The sequence below is a fragment of the Sylvia atricapilla genome, chromosome 3 (genome assembly GCF_009819655.1).
Source record: "Sylvia atricapilla isolate bSylAtr1 chromosome 3, bSylAtr1.pri, whole genome shotgun sequence".
Classification (NCBI taxonomy): Eukaryota; Metazoa; Chordata; class Aves; order Passeriformes; family Sylviidae; genus Sylvia; species Sylvia atricapilla.
Genome location: NC_089142.1, coordinates 103,740,023 through 103,758,783, shown reverse-complemented (window position 1 = coordinate 103,758,783; position 18,761 = coordinate 103,740,023). Strand labels below are relative to the sequence as shown.

Below are 18,761 nucleotides of genomic sequence, written 5' to 3'. Positions count from 1 at the left end.
CCTATAATTGATGATGTTTTCACTGTAAGGGGTGGGGACTGGGACACATTAAGGCTCAATAGGGGAAGTAAATGGAGTGAATTGACTCAGCAACTCTGCCTTTTACCACAGCTTCTAATAAGGATAAACTGATTACTGCCAAATGTACTTTAACATCACAGGGAGGGGAGGGAAAATAAATCGATCTGCTCAAAGGAAATAAATGCCATACCAGAAGTTTTTTTAGAAGCGAACTTTTATATGCAGAAGCATAGAAGCACATTTTGGCAGTATGCTGCTGCTTCTTTCCGGGTTGCCGTTTGCCACTAAACCCAAAAACGAATTTGCAGCCTTAAAACACATCCTAAAGACAAACGCAGCAAAAAAATCCTCTAGAAAGCCAACTTATCATTTTTGCAATCTCACTCTCAAACGACTTGGATAACAAAAAGGAGCACGGCCATGCTTACACTGTATTTTAAACGCCGACTTTATGTCAGCATCTTTTTACAGCAACTGAGAGACCGGATGTGGCACTTCTTTGCCAGGCAGCAGGGAAGGCAAGCAGGCAGCAGCCCAAGTTGCCAGGGGTGACTATGGAGCTGACAAGCCCGGGACCCAGCAAAACCCGCCTTGACTGATGACTTTCTGGGTTCCTGCTGACCTTTGATCCCTTCTGGTTTGGTTGGGAACAAAAGAGCCCGTTCACCAGGGCCCCTCACACGGTATATTTAACGAAAGCAGCCATTGCCTATATGCTGATTAATGTGTTTGCCTTGCATGCGGCAGGAGGAGGACCACGGCCACCCCTTGCTGCTGTGCAGGTAAGGGCCAGCTTACCCAGCCTGCATGTCACACAAAATAAATCAGGGAAACCCACGGTGAGGCACAGGAAAATGACTAAAACGGGTAAAGACAATTTTTTGTCGCTGACGCGAGAAGTTGCTGAGACCGGCGCCGGCGCCGCGAGCGCTATCCCTGCGGACCCAAAAACCTGTGGAGAGCTTCTGTCATGAGAGATTTGATGCTGCTCTGGCACTGAGGGCCATCAGCAGCTCAAACACGTCGTGGCAAAGATGCTGTGGGCTACAGCAACCATGGAGGATGCTGTCCAACCCTCAGCGGCCACTTTCATCGCCGCGTATTGTCACCATAGCAATGAAGCTGAACGCGGGCAAATGACAAGGGGTCTGTCATCACTCAGCCCTGGCCTGACAGCCCTCAGCACCAGTGGCTCTCATCCAGCCTCCATACACAAACAGGTCCTCAGCAGGCCCAAAAGTAACAATCTGCCCCTCCACAATGTCATCGTTTTCCACTGGCGCTCCCAGTAGCAGTGTGCAGCCCTTATACTCCCTGGAGATGGTTCTGCTTTATCCCAAAGTGCTTTAGGGAAAAGTCAGAAAAGAGAGAGCCAGAAGGAAGACAGTGGTACCCAAACATCAGAGATAATCAAGGAACAAAGCAAACAAACAAACAAAAAAGAAAGGAAAAAAATCTATTGGATAAATGAAGTAAAACATGAAAATTAACGTTTGAGAGGAAAACAACAATACATCCTATGTAATGGCTTCAGCAAGGAATAGCAGTGATACTGACAAAGTCTAAAGCTCATTTCTAATATTAAACATGGCAGTTGTATATAAAATGCATCCGCTGCTCCCTTCACAGAAACAGGTGTTTGGGGTGAAGTCAGGATAACTGGCAAGGTATTGCAGGGCTGTCACTGACAGCAAGCACGGCCAACACACTGCTCTGCCTTCACGCCAACACCAAAATCAGGGTCCCAGCTATTTTCACGCTCCTCCTGCCAGAGATGCCACAAAGAGACAATTAACTTGGTCTATTTCCCTGCTGCCTGCGTGGAAGTACAGTGAGAAATGACAGAAATCGGAGATGGCAAACACTGTCTCATCTAGAGCTCATCTCTGCCCGCTTGGATTAATCACAACATCTCTATTTCAGGAGAATTTCTGTGGGGGGTCAGTTTTTACTCATCCTGCCCACGCAAACTCCAAAGACCCGTCTTGGTGGTTACCTTACCTAGCTCATCTTGACCACACACTTTGGGTTTTACTTTGTGTTTAGTCATATAGAATACTCCAACTTAACAGTGACCCTATTTACCACACCAGCCCTCTCACCATTTCAAAAGCTGCCTTTTAATGATATTTAATTTAAGCTCGCTTACATGCTACATTTGCTAGTGAACACATTGGCTACGTGGCTCTTATTTAACACCATCACTGTCACCCCCATAGTGTGCAACACTCTCACTAGTCTGCAGCAGCCCTGGAAAGACAATTCGCTGTTCAAACATTTTTTTAAACCTGGTCTACCGTTCCAGAGAAACAACTCCGCAACTAATCTTCCAGCACAAACGTAATGCCGAAGAGCAACTAAACTGAAACGTATAAATTCCATATATACTTAAAAATATCATTGTCTGTAATTTAATATAACAATATTTCTAGGCCTATAACCTTGCACGCAGAGGCAATTTCCCAAGCATTAATACTTAAATGGGTCATATGCACCACATCTGTCATTCTGTCCTGAAGTCTATGAGGCACAACCAAGACTCTGCAAGCCTATTGATTTTTCTAGCATTTGCTTTAATTTACTTAACCATTGAGAAATCCATCAGTACATAAAGGGCAACTGTCCATTACTGCCTCATTTGCAGACATTCTTTCCCCTCTTTTTTTTTTTTTCTTTTCTTTTCTTTTTTTTTGGTAAATATTTCCCTTTAAATCACTGCGTGTTTACAGTGTAAAAACGAATCCAGAAAGTGCTCACACCTGTTTCTGTTCAGTAACTGCTGCACTGAGGTATATGTAATGTGCTTAAAGATAGAATAAATATCTAGACATTATTACATCTGTGTGCAAAGGGTGGTAAATTAGATCCTAATTACATTAACAGGGATTCTGCCTCCCAGCTTAAATTTTACATGAGCACTCTGTAAAAATCCAAAAGCTCTGCTGTGGTTTCTTTATGAGCTGGTGATTACAGCTACTTCCTATGCGGTCACTAAATATTCTGTTTACAAATAAATGAAGAAGCTTTGAGCCAACTTGCCAGGGTAATAATCTGTGTTTTTTATTTTTTTTTCCCCAGCAAACCTTTACCACATAAGCATGGCAACAATCAGAAGCCCCGGCTTCATCTAATTACTCTATCACATAATTTCACAAATTGCCTTTTCACTGGGGAGCCAAGTGCAAAACACGCTCACAGTGGGATTTCAGGCAGCAGCTTTCATTTACTACTCATTTCTTGTTAAATTAAACACAAAAACACCAGTTGTGTGAAAGAAGTCAAAAAGAATGCTTGCAAATGAGCCAGACAAGTGTATCTTATATTTATACCATTTGCACAAAATAGCTCATTGGCAAGCTGGATTTTTAACGGCACCATTAGCATCTTTAACCCTTTCAAGGCCTGGCATGAGGCTGGGAACTGGACCATTCTCACCAAACTCAACTCAGCAAAAAGGCAGCACATCAGCCTTATCCTTTTGTTCCTGACTGGGAAGAGAGGCAGCACTGACTCTGCTTCCAAATAAACCCTCTAGCTGACCAGGGGTTAGAGGACAAAATCAATTCCACGAATTTCTGGGTACTCCACCCACCTAATGCAAGGGAGGGAACAGTCCCGGGAATAAATCGAGTGGGATTGGTAAATACGATCCTGCTTTCATGCAGGACAGCCCTCCAAGGTGTGAGGTACCAGTAAGACTTGGGGGCAACAGGGACCTGGAGGACCAGACCCCTGCTAATTATCTGAGAGTTAACAAGGCAGGATTGCAAGCTGCCACCAAGGAACACAAATTATTTTGAGAATAATTGCAGCCAGTGTACCATTGCTGGTGGAAGTGAACCAGGGGTTACCCCGCTCTAAAATGACATTTTGTACATCAACAAGTACAAAACTAAAACACGACCATTAGTAATTAAAGCTGCTCCTTTTGTAGCACCAAAGCCAGCAGGTCAGGTACCATTTTACATCAGAAACCAGCCTTGATGGCTGCAGATTTGCCAACACTATCTACACTGGGAGAAGAAAAAAAAAAAAAACCCAACAAAAACATTAGCGGCAGCTGTCTGTGTGCCTCGACATTGAAAATCCTATTCATACAGACAGGTGGAGTAATTTAAAAGCCAATGTGGTGCAATTTTGATGCAAGTAATGCCACTGTTTACTAAAATGCCACCATTACTGCTGTTTATGAAAACATTACTAAAATTGCATTTTATTCATAAGAATCCTAAGGTTTGGGTTATTACCAGTTTCAAAATTATCCCGACCCCAACTGCAGCTTATGGCCCTCCAGGGTTTACAACCTGCTGCACTGACAGACCCATGCTCAGGTTTCAGCAACGAAATCAAGGGTTTATCCTCTTTGCCACTCCCACACAAGCACAGTGCAGTTCCTGGATCAGCACAAAATCCACGGGAAATAAGCAGAGTTCTGCCAGAGGATCTATCAGCTAGCCAAATTGTCTAATATGGCACTTGCCTTTCCAAAAATACCATTAGGAAGACCAAAAGCTCTGTCTGACACAAATAAAGGATGGGTCTAGGAAGAAGAGTTGCACTTTCAAAGCTGACTTTAGAGCAACCCACAGAGCAAGGCACCCAAGGCAAAGTCCCACCATTTTCTTTCTGAGTTCCACAACAGTTCTTGGAAAACATCTTTCTACGCTGAGCAGCCCCTTGGTTTTACTAACGTGACTCAAGTGACCTCTTTAGTGTCACAAACATGACTTCCTTGCTTTTTGGACCACTGGGACAGAGGACCCATTGTGAGAATAAGGTTTTTTTTGTGGTTAGGTTTATTTTAAAAGTACTTCCAAATGTTTAATGCTGCACAAGGTTGGATTACAAAGGGCCAACCAGTGGCCAAAAAAAGAGTATTCATGCTATATCTAAAATCCAAGAAGTATTTTCTGGGCAGAAGTTTCTGCTTCATAAAGCAAAAGATGAAGTGGTAAGGCTCCTAGACCTTGCCTTATTAAAATGATGGCCCAGCACTGAAGTGAAACGAGCACTCCACTAAATACTCTGGGTCTAAATCAGGCAATGATGCAAAAGGCGAGGTAAATTAGATAACTACATATTAACTTAAACCCTTTTCTGCCTACTTACCTTCTCTCTACACATATATTTAGCACTGCTGTGGCTTACAGGGTGAGGAGCTGGAAGTACAATGATGACTCACCAACAAGATAAGATTGGTTGGACCTGGTGATCTTAAAGGTCTTTCCCAACCTTAACAATTCTGTGAATACTTTTGTTCCATGAATAACTATTCTATGGATATTGAAAATCGGATTTTCAGCTGAGCATTTTGGTGCAAAGGATGGAATTACCCATGGAAAATTTTAACTTAACACCACCAAAAGAGAAAGTTTCCCTTCCAAAGGAAAATTTTTCTCTGGGTAATTTTCACGAGCAGACAGTAAACATAAGTACTTAATATTAGGAATTAGAGCCTCTTGAATATATGCAACAAGAAAAAACACGTCAGCTGTAACAGTGCAGATTCTGTGTAGCTGAAGGTAAACGCAGGAAAAGGGAAACAAAACTTTTTGAAAGTGAGTAAAAAGCCAAGTCACTTCTCATTCCTGTCCTGGAGCAACAAACAGGCTACAGTCACCACAATATCACTGCTTTGGTTTATCCAGACAAGAGTTAAGTTCATGCAAACAGATGTAGGATAGTGTATGCCAAAGCAAGGGAATGCATCTTACACAACTTGATGTACCACTTCCAAATGTGACCCTATTTGAAAGGCAGCTTATCTTACACCACAGATTAACACATCTCATCAGATATGCGCCCAACTGGTTTGGTGCCTCATATTTTGGCACTTTACCTGATCTGATTAAGTCATTTGCTAGCACACTGGCATGCTGTGAAACTGCTTCAAGAGTTGGATTTCCAACAAAAAATTAACACTGGCGCTTATACACATAAGCATATCTGAGAATCAACATAGGCTCTTTTGTAGCAACTGTGTTAGAGGACAAGCTAAATAAACAACCAATAATGAACAACCAAGCCCATTAATTTATCCTCATTTCCTGCTCGCCCACTGCTTGCCAAGATACTGCTGCTGCCTTTAGTGCACTTCGCATTGTAAACTATTCACCAAAATATTTTCACAGATACTTCCAGATTTAAAAATCGGTGACCAAAATTTTTCCCCTCCTCTCTGTCCCCCTCCCAAAGGTGATACTTGAATTTTGTACTTCTGCTTTGACTGCAGAAAGACAGTGCATCATGTAACACATTGCCCTGCCTTGACTGGAGGAGGCTGATTTCAAAAATGAAGGCTGCACATGCAAAATATCACAGCTGCAAATATAAAAAGAAAGGAGAGGGTGGAGAAGAAAGCAAAGCATCTACTGCTGACTTAAAAATTCTTATTACTGCAAACATTTCTTGCTGGTAAACTCATTTCCAAGAATATTTATGCAAACAAAAGGAGTTCTAGTACAACCAGAGCAAGTGTAATTTAGCATCTGAATTAATGTTTATCGTGTTTCAACTTTTCAGTATTCCCTTGCTTCTACTCAGACCTGAAATTCCGCTAGTGTCTAAATACTAATGTGTTTCAGCAGCTTCAAAATAATTCAAAGTCTTTAATGTGCTAGTGGCTTCCACATTGGCAGAATAGTGCCTCCAAGCTAGAAACCGGGAATTGGGGGGAAAGGCAGGATAGTACTTTGGGAATAGACACAACCTCTCTCTCTCTCTAAAATCTTGTTGGCTCAGGTTATTGGCCACCTTCTGATTTCAACCAAAATACTTCCCTGGATCACTGCCATTCCCAAGACCTGTGATGAGATGTCACATACCCTGTAGTCTAAGACATGATGGCTGTCTTCAGTAGAAATGGAGCTAAATCACAGGTGTTAAAAAAAACAGATGCTGTAACTACACCACACTTCTGAATGTGAGAAGAGCCTAAGTAAATAATCTGTTTTCCTTGAACGAACTGACTGAAGCATCCTCTGTTTTTCCTTTCTGTTCTAAAACCAAAGGTTTGTAGGACAGCTCAGTGCTGACAACTTAAATAATCCACAAGGCAGTGCATGAGACATGCTCTTTCCAAGAAATCATGAAACTGGAACAACAGCAGCATTGCCAAGGGTATCATCCAAACCCCAACAGTTTTCTTTTAAAATGGCAGCATTTCCCTCACGCTAAAAAATGGATCAGTTCTTGGAAGCTGGACAGCAGGTCAAAGCCACAAATTAGAGGACAATTAAAGAAAATGCTGGGGGTTTTAACAGCCACTGTGCCCCATAAAACTTTGAAGGGTTAAGAAGTCAATTCAAACACAGCTACTTAAATCCTCTTTTTCCTCCTTTCTGGAGGCTCTCAACTCAATAGGGACAGAGCCTCAAAATAATTATCTTCTCCCGTAAGAACATTTCCCATTTTCGGCCATTGGAGATGATTGCCACAGCTCCTCCCCCAGCAGAAGGGAGCTGAGGACCCTCCTTGTGGGCTCCTTGCATGAACCTGTGTCAGATGCTTTTGTTGGATGTTCTGACAGTTTTTCCTGGTGCCAGGAGTAGGAAAAGCTCTGGCTCCCACCTTCTCAGTCAAGGGGATGAGGCAGTGCACAAGTGACTCAGTGCAAGCTAAAAAGCCTGGCTTTTCCCAGGAATTTGGGACAGCTGGCACTGAGAGGTCTTGCAGATGTGGAAGAAAGCCTTTTATAGCTTTGCCCACAATAAAACCAAGTGAAAGGGGAGACTTGCGTATTTGGGATGAGGCGGGAGGACACCCTCACCCATTCCCAGTCCAATATTTGGAAATCTGAGCCCTGTTACGCAGATGAGCTCCAGGAGCCCTCTGGCATTTTGCAGAGCAAGTACCAGTTGCTGCAGGATGGAGACTCATTTTAAGTTGCACTTTTTTTTGGGGGGAGGGGGGTGGGGGGTGTGCAGAGGGGAAGAGTTTTCATTTTGTTTTAATGCTCCCAAATCTCTCAAGAGGAGAACAAAGCAAACTTGGTTTAGCCAAGTACTTTCCCCTTTCCATATTCTCAGTATCTTAGTTTTGTATCCATCTATCCTGTCACTATATTCCTTTCCAAAGCCAGGCAAGCATCCCACACGGGAGTAGGGGCAGGCAGCCAAATTAACCCCATGCTTCTCCCAAAGCAAAATCTAAAACCATGGCGGGATCAGAAATTACATAAAATCCACTTGTTTTAACTTTTAAGAGTTACTAGACAGTAGAACATTAATAAAAAAAGAAAACTTACAGAATTAAATGGTGTAATTTTTCTATCACAAAAGCATCCTTGAAGCCATGGGGACTGTTTTTCTCAGATAGGTTCAAAATATCTGCTTCAAATAAATTCTTTTACAAATAACAGCGTTACTGAAGAGATTGCATATTGCTTATTTTAATTTTCCTGTTTCATATCATGGCATCAAATAATCAATAGAAGTTAAAAATCCAGATACATAATAGAAAAAAAAAACCCTTTCACTTTAAAGTCAACATTTTTCAGCCATGTCTTTTACTTTCTGCTCAGTCTCCCCTTTCAGTAAGATTTAACCTCTTAAGGAAATTGTTTTAAAAGCAGTTAAAAATAATGATTAAATTATGGGATTTACATGAAGGAAATCCTCAACCCATTCATTTTTTTTTAAATCATGGCAATTTGTTTTTTAAAAGGTGTTTGAAGTCCTTGAATCTACCTCTTGGCACCATTAAAAGAGAGTAGTTTATAATCCCCTAATGTGCTTAAATAAAGCCTTCAATAGTTTAAATTGTTATTAAACATCTTTTGGGATTATAATTTTATGGCTTTTTTTTTTGCCTGATTAGATGATGAACGTGAAGATCATCAAATACTCATCATATAACAAACCAATTACGTTGAATAATCCCCAAAATGAGGTTTGAATCCCAACATTTTAAATAAAGCTGGATTTAAAGGATGCAGAATATTCACAATGAGTGAAAAAACCCACTTGAAATGACACCCCACAAACTCCCTTCTCCTAGTTTTGAACAAAAAGGAATATATATATCAATTCCACATAACAAATTTCAACCAGTAATACCATTGCTGGGACAAAAAGCATAGGATGGGCTGAAGCAGAAACTAACCCTGTTGCCACAATTAAATTTACACAGATATAACTGCAAGCAAGATTATTATTTTATTCCCCTCCCCTTCCCCCAAGCTTTTCCCTTATTTCAGAATCCCTGCCAAGGGATGTACACTACAGTGAGAAGATATGCTTGAAAAATTTGGGGGGCAGAGATGAACCCTGAATGTTAAGTGATCCAAAAAAAAAAAAAAAAAAAAGATTTGAAGTCTAAAAGGCCTGCAAAACATTGCTGGGCTGCAACACACCTTGAAATTGTCCTCAGGGTGACTTTCTGAAGCAGACCCGGTTTGCCCCAGCTCCTCCTCCAGCCCCTGCCATGGCATTTGATGTTCATCTGATGCCATTCCACAAGCCTCTTCTCAATTTTGATTCAACTTTAACAGTCCTTCACCAAATTCTTCCTTTTTTTTTTTTTTTCTTTTCTGTTATTACAGATAGTAACAAGCTTCCATCTCAAATTTACAGCAAAATCCTAAAAAACAGATTTCATAAACCTCCAAATCTGCCAGATGGTGTCATAAGCTACCAAAAAAAATTTAGCAAGCTCCACAATTGCATTTTACCCAACTGACAGCCCCACCTGAGCAGATCTTCCAACCCAGATGTTGAATCAAAATTAAATCAAAACAGCCAACAGTTTAAAAAAAAAATACCCTGCAAAAGTTTTAAGTGTGAGCCTAGTCAGCACTTTCGCAATTGTTTTAGCTGATTGTTTTTGTTGTTATTATTCCAAGAGGGAGTTAAAAAAAAAAAAAAAAAAGGCAATTTGGACGAATTTATCCCCTGAAAAGCTTCAGAACATACTGCCTGCATCTGCAGAGGACAGAGCTTGCCTACCCTCTGGGCATGTGTCAACTCAGTTCTGCACATCAGTCAAAATACTGTGGGGGGCTGGAGCTTGGCACGGAGTGGGAACTCCTGCCCAAACACTTCAGCATCCGGAGAGAAAAAAAAAATGAATTTCCTCCTCAGCCTGAAACAAGAACTAGGGGACAAACTTTCGGAAATGAAGTCAGCCCACAGAGGAAGACTTAAAGCTCTTGGAGATGGAATAACTGCAGAGAAGGAATTAACCCAACTTACCCACTTTTGAAAGACTGCATTTGTGCAGTATTTATTTTAGGTCTTCCCAACTGATAATCATTAGTACGACAGACACAGCAATTACAGTCTATTTAATTTAATTCCATACCACTGATGTGTACTGATATTACGATTGTGAAAAGAAAAAAAAAATAATTTTGCTTTTGAAAAGGAGGACTCCCAACCATCACCCCAATTAGGAATCATCAACGGCCAAGGGGATGCTGGATTTTGCACTTAACTGCTGCTCATTTCTTCTCTGCCATTTTCCAGATGGCAAAGTGAGGGCAGGTGAAGTGCTGGGGGCAAAAGGGAGGTACCAGAACAGAACCACCCCTCTGTCTTTCCTCACCTCCCACTTCAGGGAGGACCTTGTGCTCACCCCACAAAAGACCAAATCCACTGATAAATAAATGGGTAAATGAATAAATAAACAAACTGTGTGGGATCTCCTCGGGATGATCTCCCTCCAGCAGCAAGGACATCAGGTGGGGACACCACCAATACCACTGTGCAGTGTTCTAAGAGCAGCCACGAAGCCCAGCTGCCCTCAAAAATGAACAGGAGTGTTAATTCCTTCAGTCTCTCCCCCCATTACTCCTCAGCTCTGATTGTAGCCATTACTGGGGTTTGGTTTGGTTTATTTTGCAGCCAGGGCAGCACCCCAAGCAGCCTGTAAACACACTGTTGCTCTAGCACTTGAAGAGCCTACAATGTTCTCCAGACATGTTTTAATCTGAGGAAACTGTCCAAGATCCTACCTAGAGTCTGTCTCAAGGTCCTGACTGGAAAAGGTTGGACTGGATAAACCAATTCCCTTTTACTGAATTGATCAGGTAAGTCTGGATCTACCTTGCTGCCAGGAGAGAAGAAAGCTGCCCTGCAAAAAACCTGCGTGTTTCAGGTTGTCAAACCTTCATGGCTTCAGCCATGGCTGGGCTGGCTCTGCACAGGGGATGGTGGGTTTTTAAAGCAGGTTTTAGCTCGGTGTTACAAGGTAGAAAATGCAGCACTGCAGAGGTCCTGGGAGGAATGGATCTTTCTGTATCTGAGTCTTCCAGAAGCAGAGACCACCTTACAAGCAGATGTCCAGACCTTGTCTCCTAGGGACTGCTAGGAGCCCTGCTCAGCAGGCACTCTCCTCTTTTGAACACTATTACCACGCAGGAGAAGAGTGAAAAAAGCCACTAAAACCCTGCACCTAACCCAGGTGAGACAGTGGAAGGGTCTGTTCAGTCTGTTCTCTGGCCCTGAGACTGAGCATGGCATTAGTTACAGGGTCAGGTCAAGCTCATGCAGTCAAATGCTCGACACAGGGTGGCTCCACCACAAAGATTTTTTAGAGACATCCTGTAGCCTTCTGCCATATTCCCAGGAAGGCATTTGGAGGGGATGTACCCAGTCCAGGCCAGGAGTTTGCCAGGATTGACCTTTCTGTTCCTGTGCTCAGATTTGGGCGATGCTTTATTTACTAGCACAAACACAGCAATAGGCCACTTTCAGGGAAAAAAATATTTATATTACTTAAATTGAAATTCCTCACTGGAAACTACAGGAACTGACATGCAGTTGTTCAGTCTTCCCTGGCGTGCCTTGTCCAGACTGCAGAGCTTCCCTCCTCTGATTTCTTGAACCTAAACCAGATACATCAGGCTGGTGTGAGCATCCATGGGCTGTTCTGGGGGTGGATGTCCTTGACCCCACATCTGCCTGCAGGGAGATGCCAGGTGTCAACTCATCTTGGGGGAGAGGACCTACAAAGGGGCAGCCATCAGCACCAAAGGGACCTCAGCCTTTGGAAGTGATGGCACTGAACACACCAGACAGGAATAAGGACCTGGCAAAGCTGGGGCACAGAGTCTGCCAGAGAGAGAGAGAGATTAACCTGGAGATATCTGAGGCCCTCTCTGGCCTCCAACATGAAGGTTCATTCATAGCAACCCAGGACCTCACAGGACAGGATTCCCTGCCTGATCCCCGTGCTGACAAGAGCCATGGCAGGTATCTGGTTTCTTGGCTCAGCAGGGGATGCAGGGGTGATGTGCATGAGTGCTTCCTCCCCTTTACGAGTGCACCCTTGGCAGAGCTCCCACCAGGGCTGGGCAAGCTGGCCAGCTTCTAGTTTCATCCTGACCCTAGCTACAGGCAGAGGAAAGAGTCAGCTGCTGGGGTTAGAGGAGCCCTTCCTCACTACCACCTGCAAACCCCTTTGCCTGACCCTCATCCTCCTGGCACAGAAAGGCTGAGGCAAAAACCCTGGGGCATAAAGCCCAGATCCCCACAGTGGATAAAAACACAGCGACAGATCGCCCCAGTTTGATGAAGAAGGAGAATGGCATTAGAAACACTTCTCTAAATGCTAATGTTAGAAGGTGTGGTACGTATCACAAAGCCTTGAAAGTAGCTCCAGCCTCCAGCTTAACCCCACACACCTGTCCAGAAGCTTTGATTTCTAATCCCAGGAATAAAAAAAACCTCCATACAGGTAGCTGTGGTAACCGAAATAACTGCAGATACCCCCACCACTTCTAACATTAAATACAGGGGTAACTTACACTCTGGGAATGAGAACGTCTCAAAGAAAAAAATTATACTTTGCTATTAAACCAGATACATTCAGACCTTTCATCATGAAGCTTCTGATGATCTCTGACAAACATCTGAATGAGGTCTTTGTTTGCTTTTGGCTTTGTTTTTTTTTTAATCTCCCCAATTGTTTTCTGCAGTTCTCTGGAGCACAGTTCTCTGTGCTCCAAAGCAGCAATTCCCACTGCAAAGCAGGACAGGTCTGCAAGGTTACATTCACACAAGCTTTAAAGTAAAAATCACATTTGGCAGTGATGTCCTGTTAACAACTGCGTCTCAAACAAGCAAACAAATCTGAAAACAACACACACACACACACAAAAAAAAAAAAACAAAAAAAAAAAACACCCCATACCATAAAAACATACGCTCTATGCTCTTCCCCTGGCATCTAGCAAATGAGGCAACAACAACAACTCTGCTTGGAAAAGTCCCTCTACTGCCTGGCAGCAATATCATACTTTTTTTTTTTTTTTTCTTTCTGTGACTACTACAACTATGACATTATCCATGTTTTATTTTGCATATGTGATCTAGAGTTCACTTACTGTTAGATGCTGGAACAGCCATGCCCTCATGATATTTGTGGCTACTTTGGGAAAGATGCCACGCTTTTTATGTCGCTTTTTGTCCTTATCTGGATCATCATCATCACCTGTGCTGGGGGAAGCTACACTGTTGTCCAAGCCGTCACCTGTAAATATAGTGAATCAAATTTTGACTTATGCTACCTTTATATACTTCAGCCGAAGCCTGGCTTTGGGTATAAACTGCATGAATATTTAAATGAGGTATAAATTCTTTAACACCGTAATTCACCAGGGGTTGAGGGGATGGGGGGGAAGGGGGGGAGAGACACGGGGGAGAGAGGAGGGGCTCAGAAATGTGTTGGCCCCATTCTGGTTTATCTTGAAGGACAGTGTGGCCATCTCTGCCATTGTAACCCAGAATAAAAAAGTGCAAACAAATTATTAAAAAAAAAATAAATAAAATCTGCAAGCATCCCAACTCGCAAAGGTGGCTGGCTCTTCTTCACACTAGGTCACTGCCCAAAGGTTCATCCCAATCAGCTGCCTTGGCTGAGCAGACAATTAGGAAAGCATCAATGGTGTTCTGGGATGGGGACCATGACGTGTGTGAAGCTGGGTGTGAAAAGTGGGGTGAGTGCAACTCTCTTGCACCACCACATTCTCTAGGCAAATTCAGAAAAAAAAAAAACCCAGATGATTGAGGCATTGCTTCTTTTCAGCCTTTTACAGATGTTCGACTTCCCCTGATTCTTTGATGGGAGGTGGGCAGCTAACTGGCTCCCCTCTTCCCAGCCCCAGCCAAAAAAGAAATTCAGATAAGCAGGCACTAGTTTGGCACACAGCATTAGGAATTAACACCCTGCTTTGTGCCAGCGTGCCCGTGTTGGCAATAGGTGTCTGCTTCTGTGAGACGACCACTGATCCAGAATGGATTTCCTCAACTCAGAGAAGGTCTCAGACAGCTCTCATCACGTTAACAACACATCTGTGGGAGGATGCCACAGTGCAGCAGCCAGCATGGGTCTGGGCTGATGGGTTAGGGGTCAAGGGAGAACAAAAGTTGCAGTGCCTAGCAGCTTGCATGCAATTTTTGTTGCAAACACTCAAAACAGCTTATAAACGAGCCCACAGAGCAAATAAGTCTTTGCACGGAATGCATGTGGACTGAAGAGCATATCCTGGCTTCCAAAGACACTGTATTTGTAGCAACACACGGAGTTGTGATGTTATTAGGCAAGTGTTTTTTACATCCCCCGGGCAAGAGTGATGAAGAAAGTAATCTCAAATCAGCTGAACACAAACTATCTCCATTAGGGACAAAAAATAAAATGTGGGTTTTTTTTTAAAGGGATGCAGACTGTCATAATTGTGATTTGTTAAACAGCTTTCAGCACCAAAAAAAAAAAAAAAAAAAAAAAAAAAAAAAAAAAAAAAAAAAAAAAAAAAAAAAAAGAAAAAAAAAGCCATTATTAGTGTTATATTCTTAGTATGCTACTACTGACCGTGGCAAATTTATAATTGTCCTTATGACTTGGCCTGTGTCTTTAATGAAGCTGTAACCTTGGGTAGTTACAGACAAACACAAGACATTTATGAAGAAATTAGATATCCAATGAATTCTTTGAAAGCCCAGTACCTAAAAAAGGGCTTTTATACAGAGAAGCAATTCACCATATAAAATAATAATTCATAAAAGAAACATGAGCAAAGGAAACAACTCAACAGCATTTAAAATTCCACGGGCTAATCTACTTTCTGTCTGCGAGAGGCAAACAAGGAAAAGAAAAGTATTACGCATGCATTGATTAAAAATGAAAAGCTTCTAACCTAATGACACTGCCTTTCACCACCTCCCTGCCATCGTCCACCCACCCTCTCCCCCCAACCCATTTTTTTAAAAAATATACTCATTTCAAACCCCCTTCAGATTAATTTAGCAGGCATTGCCTTATGCCTGACGGGAGGAGGACTCATTGATAATTTATGGAAATATCTACTATAATCCAAGGGAGATGACTTTTTTTCCAGCTTTGTGCATCAATAGATAATCAAGGCCTTCAAGCAGCCTTAGCTTCCCATTACCTCGGGCAAGAGAATTCCTGAAAGCATGCCTCCAGGGCACCTGAATTATATCCTCCATTAGGGGAGGAAAAGCTTTCTGCATTCCACCTATAACACTCCCCAGAACCTTTCCTGTTTATTTCTGCTGTATGAAAGCAGAAGCATTAGGAACAGGATTTTTTAAGTGAAGACTTATGTAGATACAATGGAGAAACCTTTCAAGCGCGAGCCAGATCACCTCCTTCAATCCCGGGCAGTGACCTATCCCAAATAAAAGGTTTCTGTTACATCATTAGCTCAAGCCAAAAACAGCCTTGGCTTAATGCACAGTTTGTTCTTCCTACTGTTTTTAGGCAAATACTGCTACTTTACTCCCATCTGGGAGGGAAATTACACTGCTGGGCTGTAATCTAAGACAAGATTTTCATTGGAAGCAAATGCTTTCAATCCAGTGTAAATACTGGTGTATGTTCAGAAAAGCCTAAAACAATAAACCCTGGCCTCGGCCGACACAAGTTGGAGAAAGTGAAAAGCAGGGAGAGGATAAGAAAGCGCCCGGCTATCCTCGGAGCAAATGCTTCAGCAGACTCCTGTAAATTGTTTAACCTCTTCCACTTTTTTTTTTTTTTTAATGGAAAATTGATCCCGTAAAGACTGAAACCACAGAGAGAAGTCTAAATGGTCAATTGTGGATTTTAGTATTTCCATCTACTTTGCAACTTGATACGCTCACCTCTGTGAGGTCTCCAGAGATTCTCCCCCCGCTCCTTTTCTTTTTTCCCCCCCCTTCCAGCTCTTTTCCTCCTTTTAAAGATCTCTAAACAAACTTGAAGCACTGCTGACCAGCCACACGGTAGCAGCTACGAACTGCGTTTGTAAAATGTCGGTGGCAAACTCTGCTCCCGGAGTTGACTTCTCCTGCCGCCAAATGAAGGCGAACTGAAAAGGTGGAAATAATCATAGAAATGATGCTAGTCCATAAACAAGCTTACAGCCTCATTAGTATAGCGGGAGGCTCCGCTGGGTGATTTATGCTTGTTTTGCTGATGCCATGAGGAAATGCCATAGGGCAACTTTAGCCAGCTGCTAATGGTTTCTGACAGCTTCTTAGCAACTAGTGCAAGCAACGCCGTGGCGTTTGCTAGTGACAGAAACCGAAAATGTCATATTATCTGCCCATGTGTCACGAAGTCCGTGTGGCAATTAACTAGTAGGCCAGTGACTGAGGGGCCACAGGCTCTCCAGAATGGCCCATGGCTATTCTGGGGTCAGAGCGGGCGCTCCGTTCCGCCGTCGCGCCGCACATATGCACGGGCGTGTGCATGATCCCCATCGCGCTGCCTCCCATCGCTTTTGGCCCATGTGGATCCTTTGTCCGTGGAGAAACTCCGTCTCACTTTCTCTTTAGGCACGGCGTGACATTATCAGAGGAGCTGCGAGTAATCTGTCTTGATATGATGGTTGGAAATGGCACTTTAATTGGCAATACCTGATTCCCTGGTTTTGAGTGCTGGATCCGAAGGTGCTAGCTGTTTTTCTGCTCGCTCGCAAATTAGTCTAAAAGGATTTAAGATCACTGAAGCAGACTCGTTGCCTGTCAAATTGCTGGGAGCGCAGAAACTCTGCACAGCAACTAGATGCTATTAAAAAAAAAAAACAACAAAAACAACACTAAACAAAAAAACCCCACCAAATGTGGAGCCTGTAAGGAGCAGAAGGAGAGCCCGGACTCCACACTCCTGTTCCCTGGCGAGCAGAACCAGGCGCTATATGTCAAACTGTCAAACCTTTCAGCGTGGCCGTTTGCCCTTTCAAATAATATTTAAGAATTGTTTTTACGCAATTTTTTATAGGCCATGGTCTAGTGAAAGAGGCCAACCAACAGAGAAAGGAATTTGTACTACAATTCGTCCGTGGACGATTTCTTGCCAGACCTGGGCCAGTCCCCGTGGAGCGAGGCAGGTGACCTGTGGCAGCTCCCTGGCTGTTGGGGAGCTCCGATTTCAAACGCCCTCAATTCCAGCATCCCAGAGTTGCCTATTTAAGCACACCCAGGCATTTAGGCCGTGCTATCTTGTTCCTTTCAAGAAAGGATAAAGCAGCATTTATCCCGCTCAGCCCTGCTGAATGGCTCAGACTGGCCATGGCAGCAGGGGCTCCTCTCTCTGCCTTCCCCTCTCCCCTGTCATCGCCCCTCACAAACTTCCCTTCGCCTCCCACTCCTCCAAAAATCACAGGCAGAAGCAGCAAAGGGCAAGCGACTCTACAGCAGCCCCTCGAGTGGGTAATGCTCTCTTTGTCCCCAGTGAAATGTCATAAACCTTTGTTGACAAAATAGGTGCTTCTGGAGAGCAGCTTGGCACGGGCACTCGCCTTCAGCAGCCGTGGTGGTGGCAGGAGTTGACTGGTGATTCAAAGCCTCCCTCACTGCCACACCAAACCCAAATTAAATGTCATCACCCTGTGCTGCTGGAAAGTCTGGCAGCATGGCACAACCAGGCAACATTCAGCCACTCCAGCTCCCGAATTTACTCTCAAACCTCAACCACCAAGGCTGTCCAGATATGACACAAATATTCCCAATCCCAAGCCATGGAAGTTTCTGAAGGCTTGGGAAATTCAGATGTCCTAAAAATTCCCAAATTTACCGTCAAACCTCAGCCATCAAGGCTGTCCAGATATGACATAAATATTCCCAATCCCAAACCATGGAAGTTTCTGAAGGGTTGGGAAATTCAGATGTCCTAACAACTCCAGCCTTTTGCTTCACTACAAAATCCATGCCTCTGCATGGAGGTCTCTAGAAGAATGTCCTCAAATGACTTTAACTGACTGGAAACCTCAGTATCAAAGCTCCAAATACTGCTTTACTAAAAGTACCTTCACCAGATGTAACAGGTTATTTCTCACTCCACCACAGCCCTGTCCTACTATCAAGTCTGCATTTGGAATACAAGTGTTTTCAGACTATTCTAAAAAGCCTGCTTCCCATTTCTCTGACAGGAGATCTAAGTGAGTTTTTGGGATTTACTGTTCAATTTTCTGGGAAGGGGGTAAGAGCAAGGCACAGGCTTTTCTGAGGTACACCAAATAATATGACAAACGCTTCCAGCTTATACAGTCCAGTTTTAGATAGGCATCTAAATACACTGCTTTATGGAGTTCACAGGAGAAAATGTGAAAGATGTGCACCTAGATGCCCTAGGAAAGGCCTGGAGCAACTTTTAAGTGGACTGACTAAAAGCTCCTTATGTTCAGCTTATTTCTATGTGTCCAAATGCCTCCTGTTAAAAACAGTTTCTGCCTCCTAGAAGAATATCACAGCTTGCATTTACTTTTGTATTTCATGAGCTAATATAAATTAAATATACAC

The 18,761-nt window shown here is 43.1% G+C and overlaps 1 protein-coding gene across 4 annotated transcripts in view; it reads right to left on the bottom strand.

The window, feature by feature from the left end:
- The window catches only part of MEIS1 (Meis homeobox 1), a 108,622-nt gene that overhangs the window by 38,689 nt on the left and 51,172 nt on the right, over positions 1-18,761 (bottom strand). For all 4 annotated transcript variants that reach the window (XM_066316479.1, XM_066316481.1, XM_066316478.1 and 1 more), the window contains exon 8: positions 13,346-13,491. In XM_066316479.1, the coding sequence (XP_066172576.1) occupies positions 13,346-13,491 (146 nt within the window). The remainder of the gene's footprint in view (positions 1-13,345; positions 13,492-18,761) is intronic.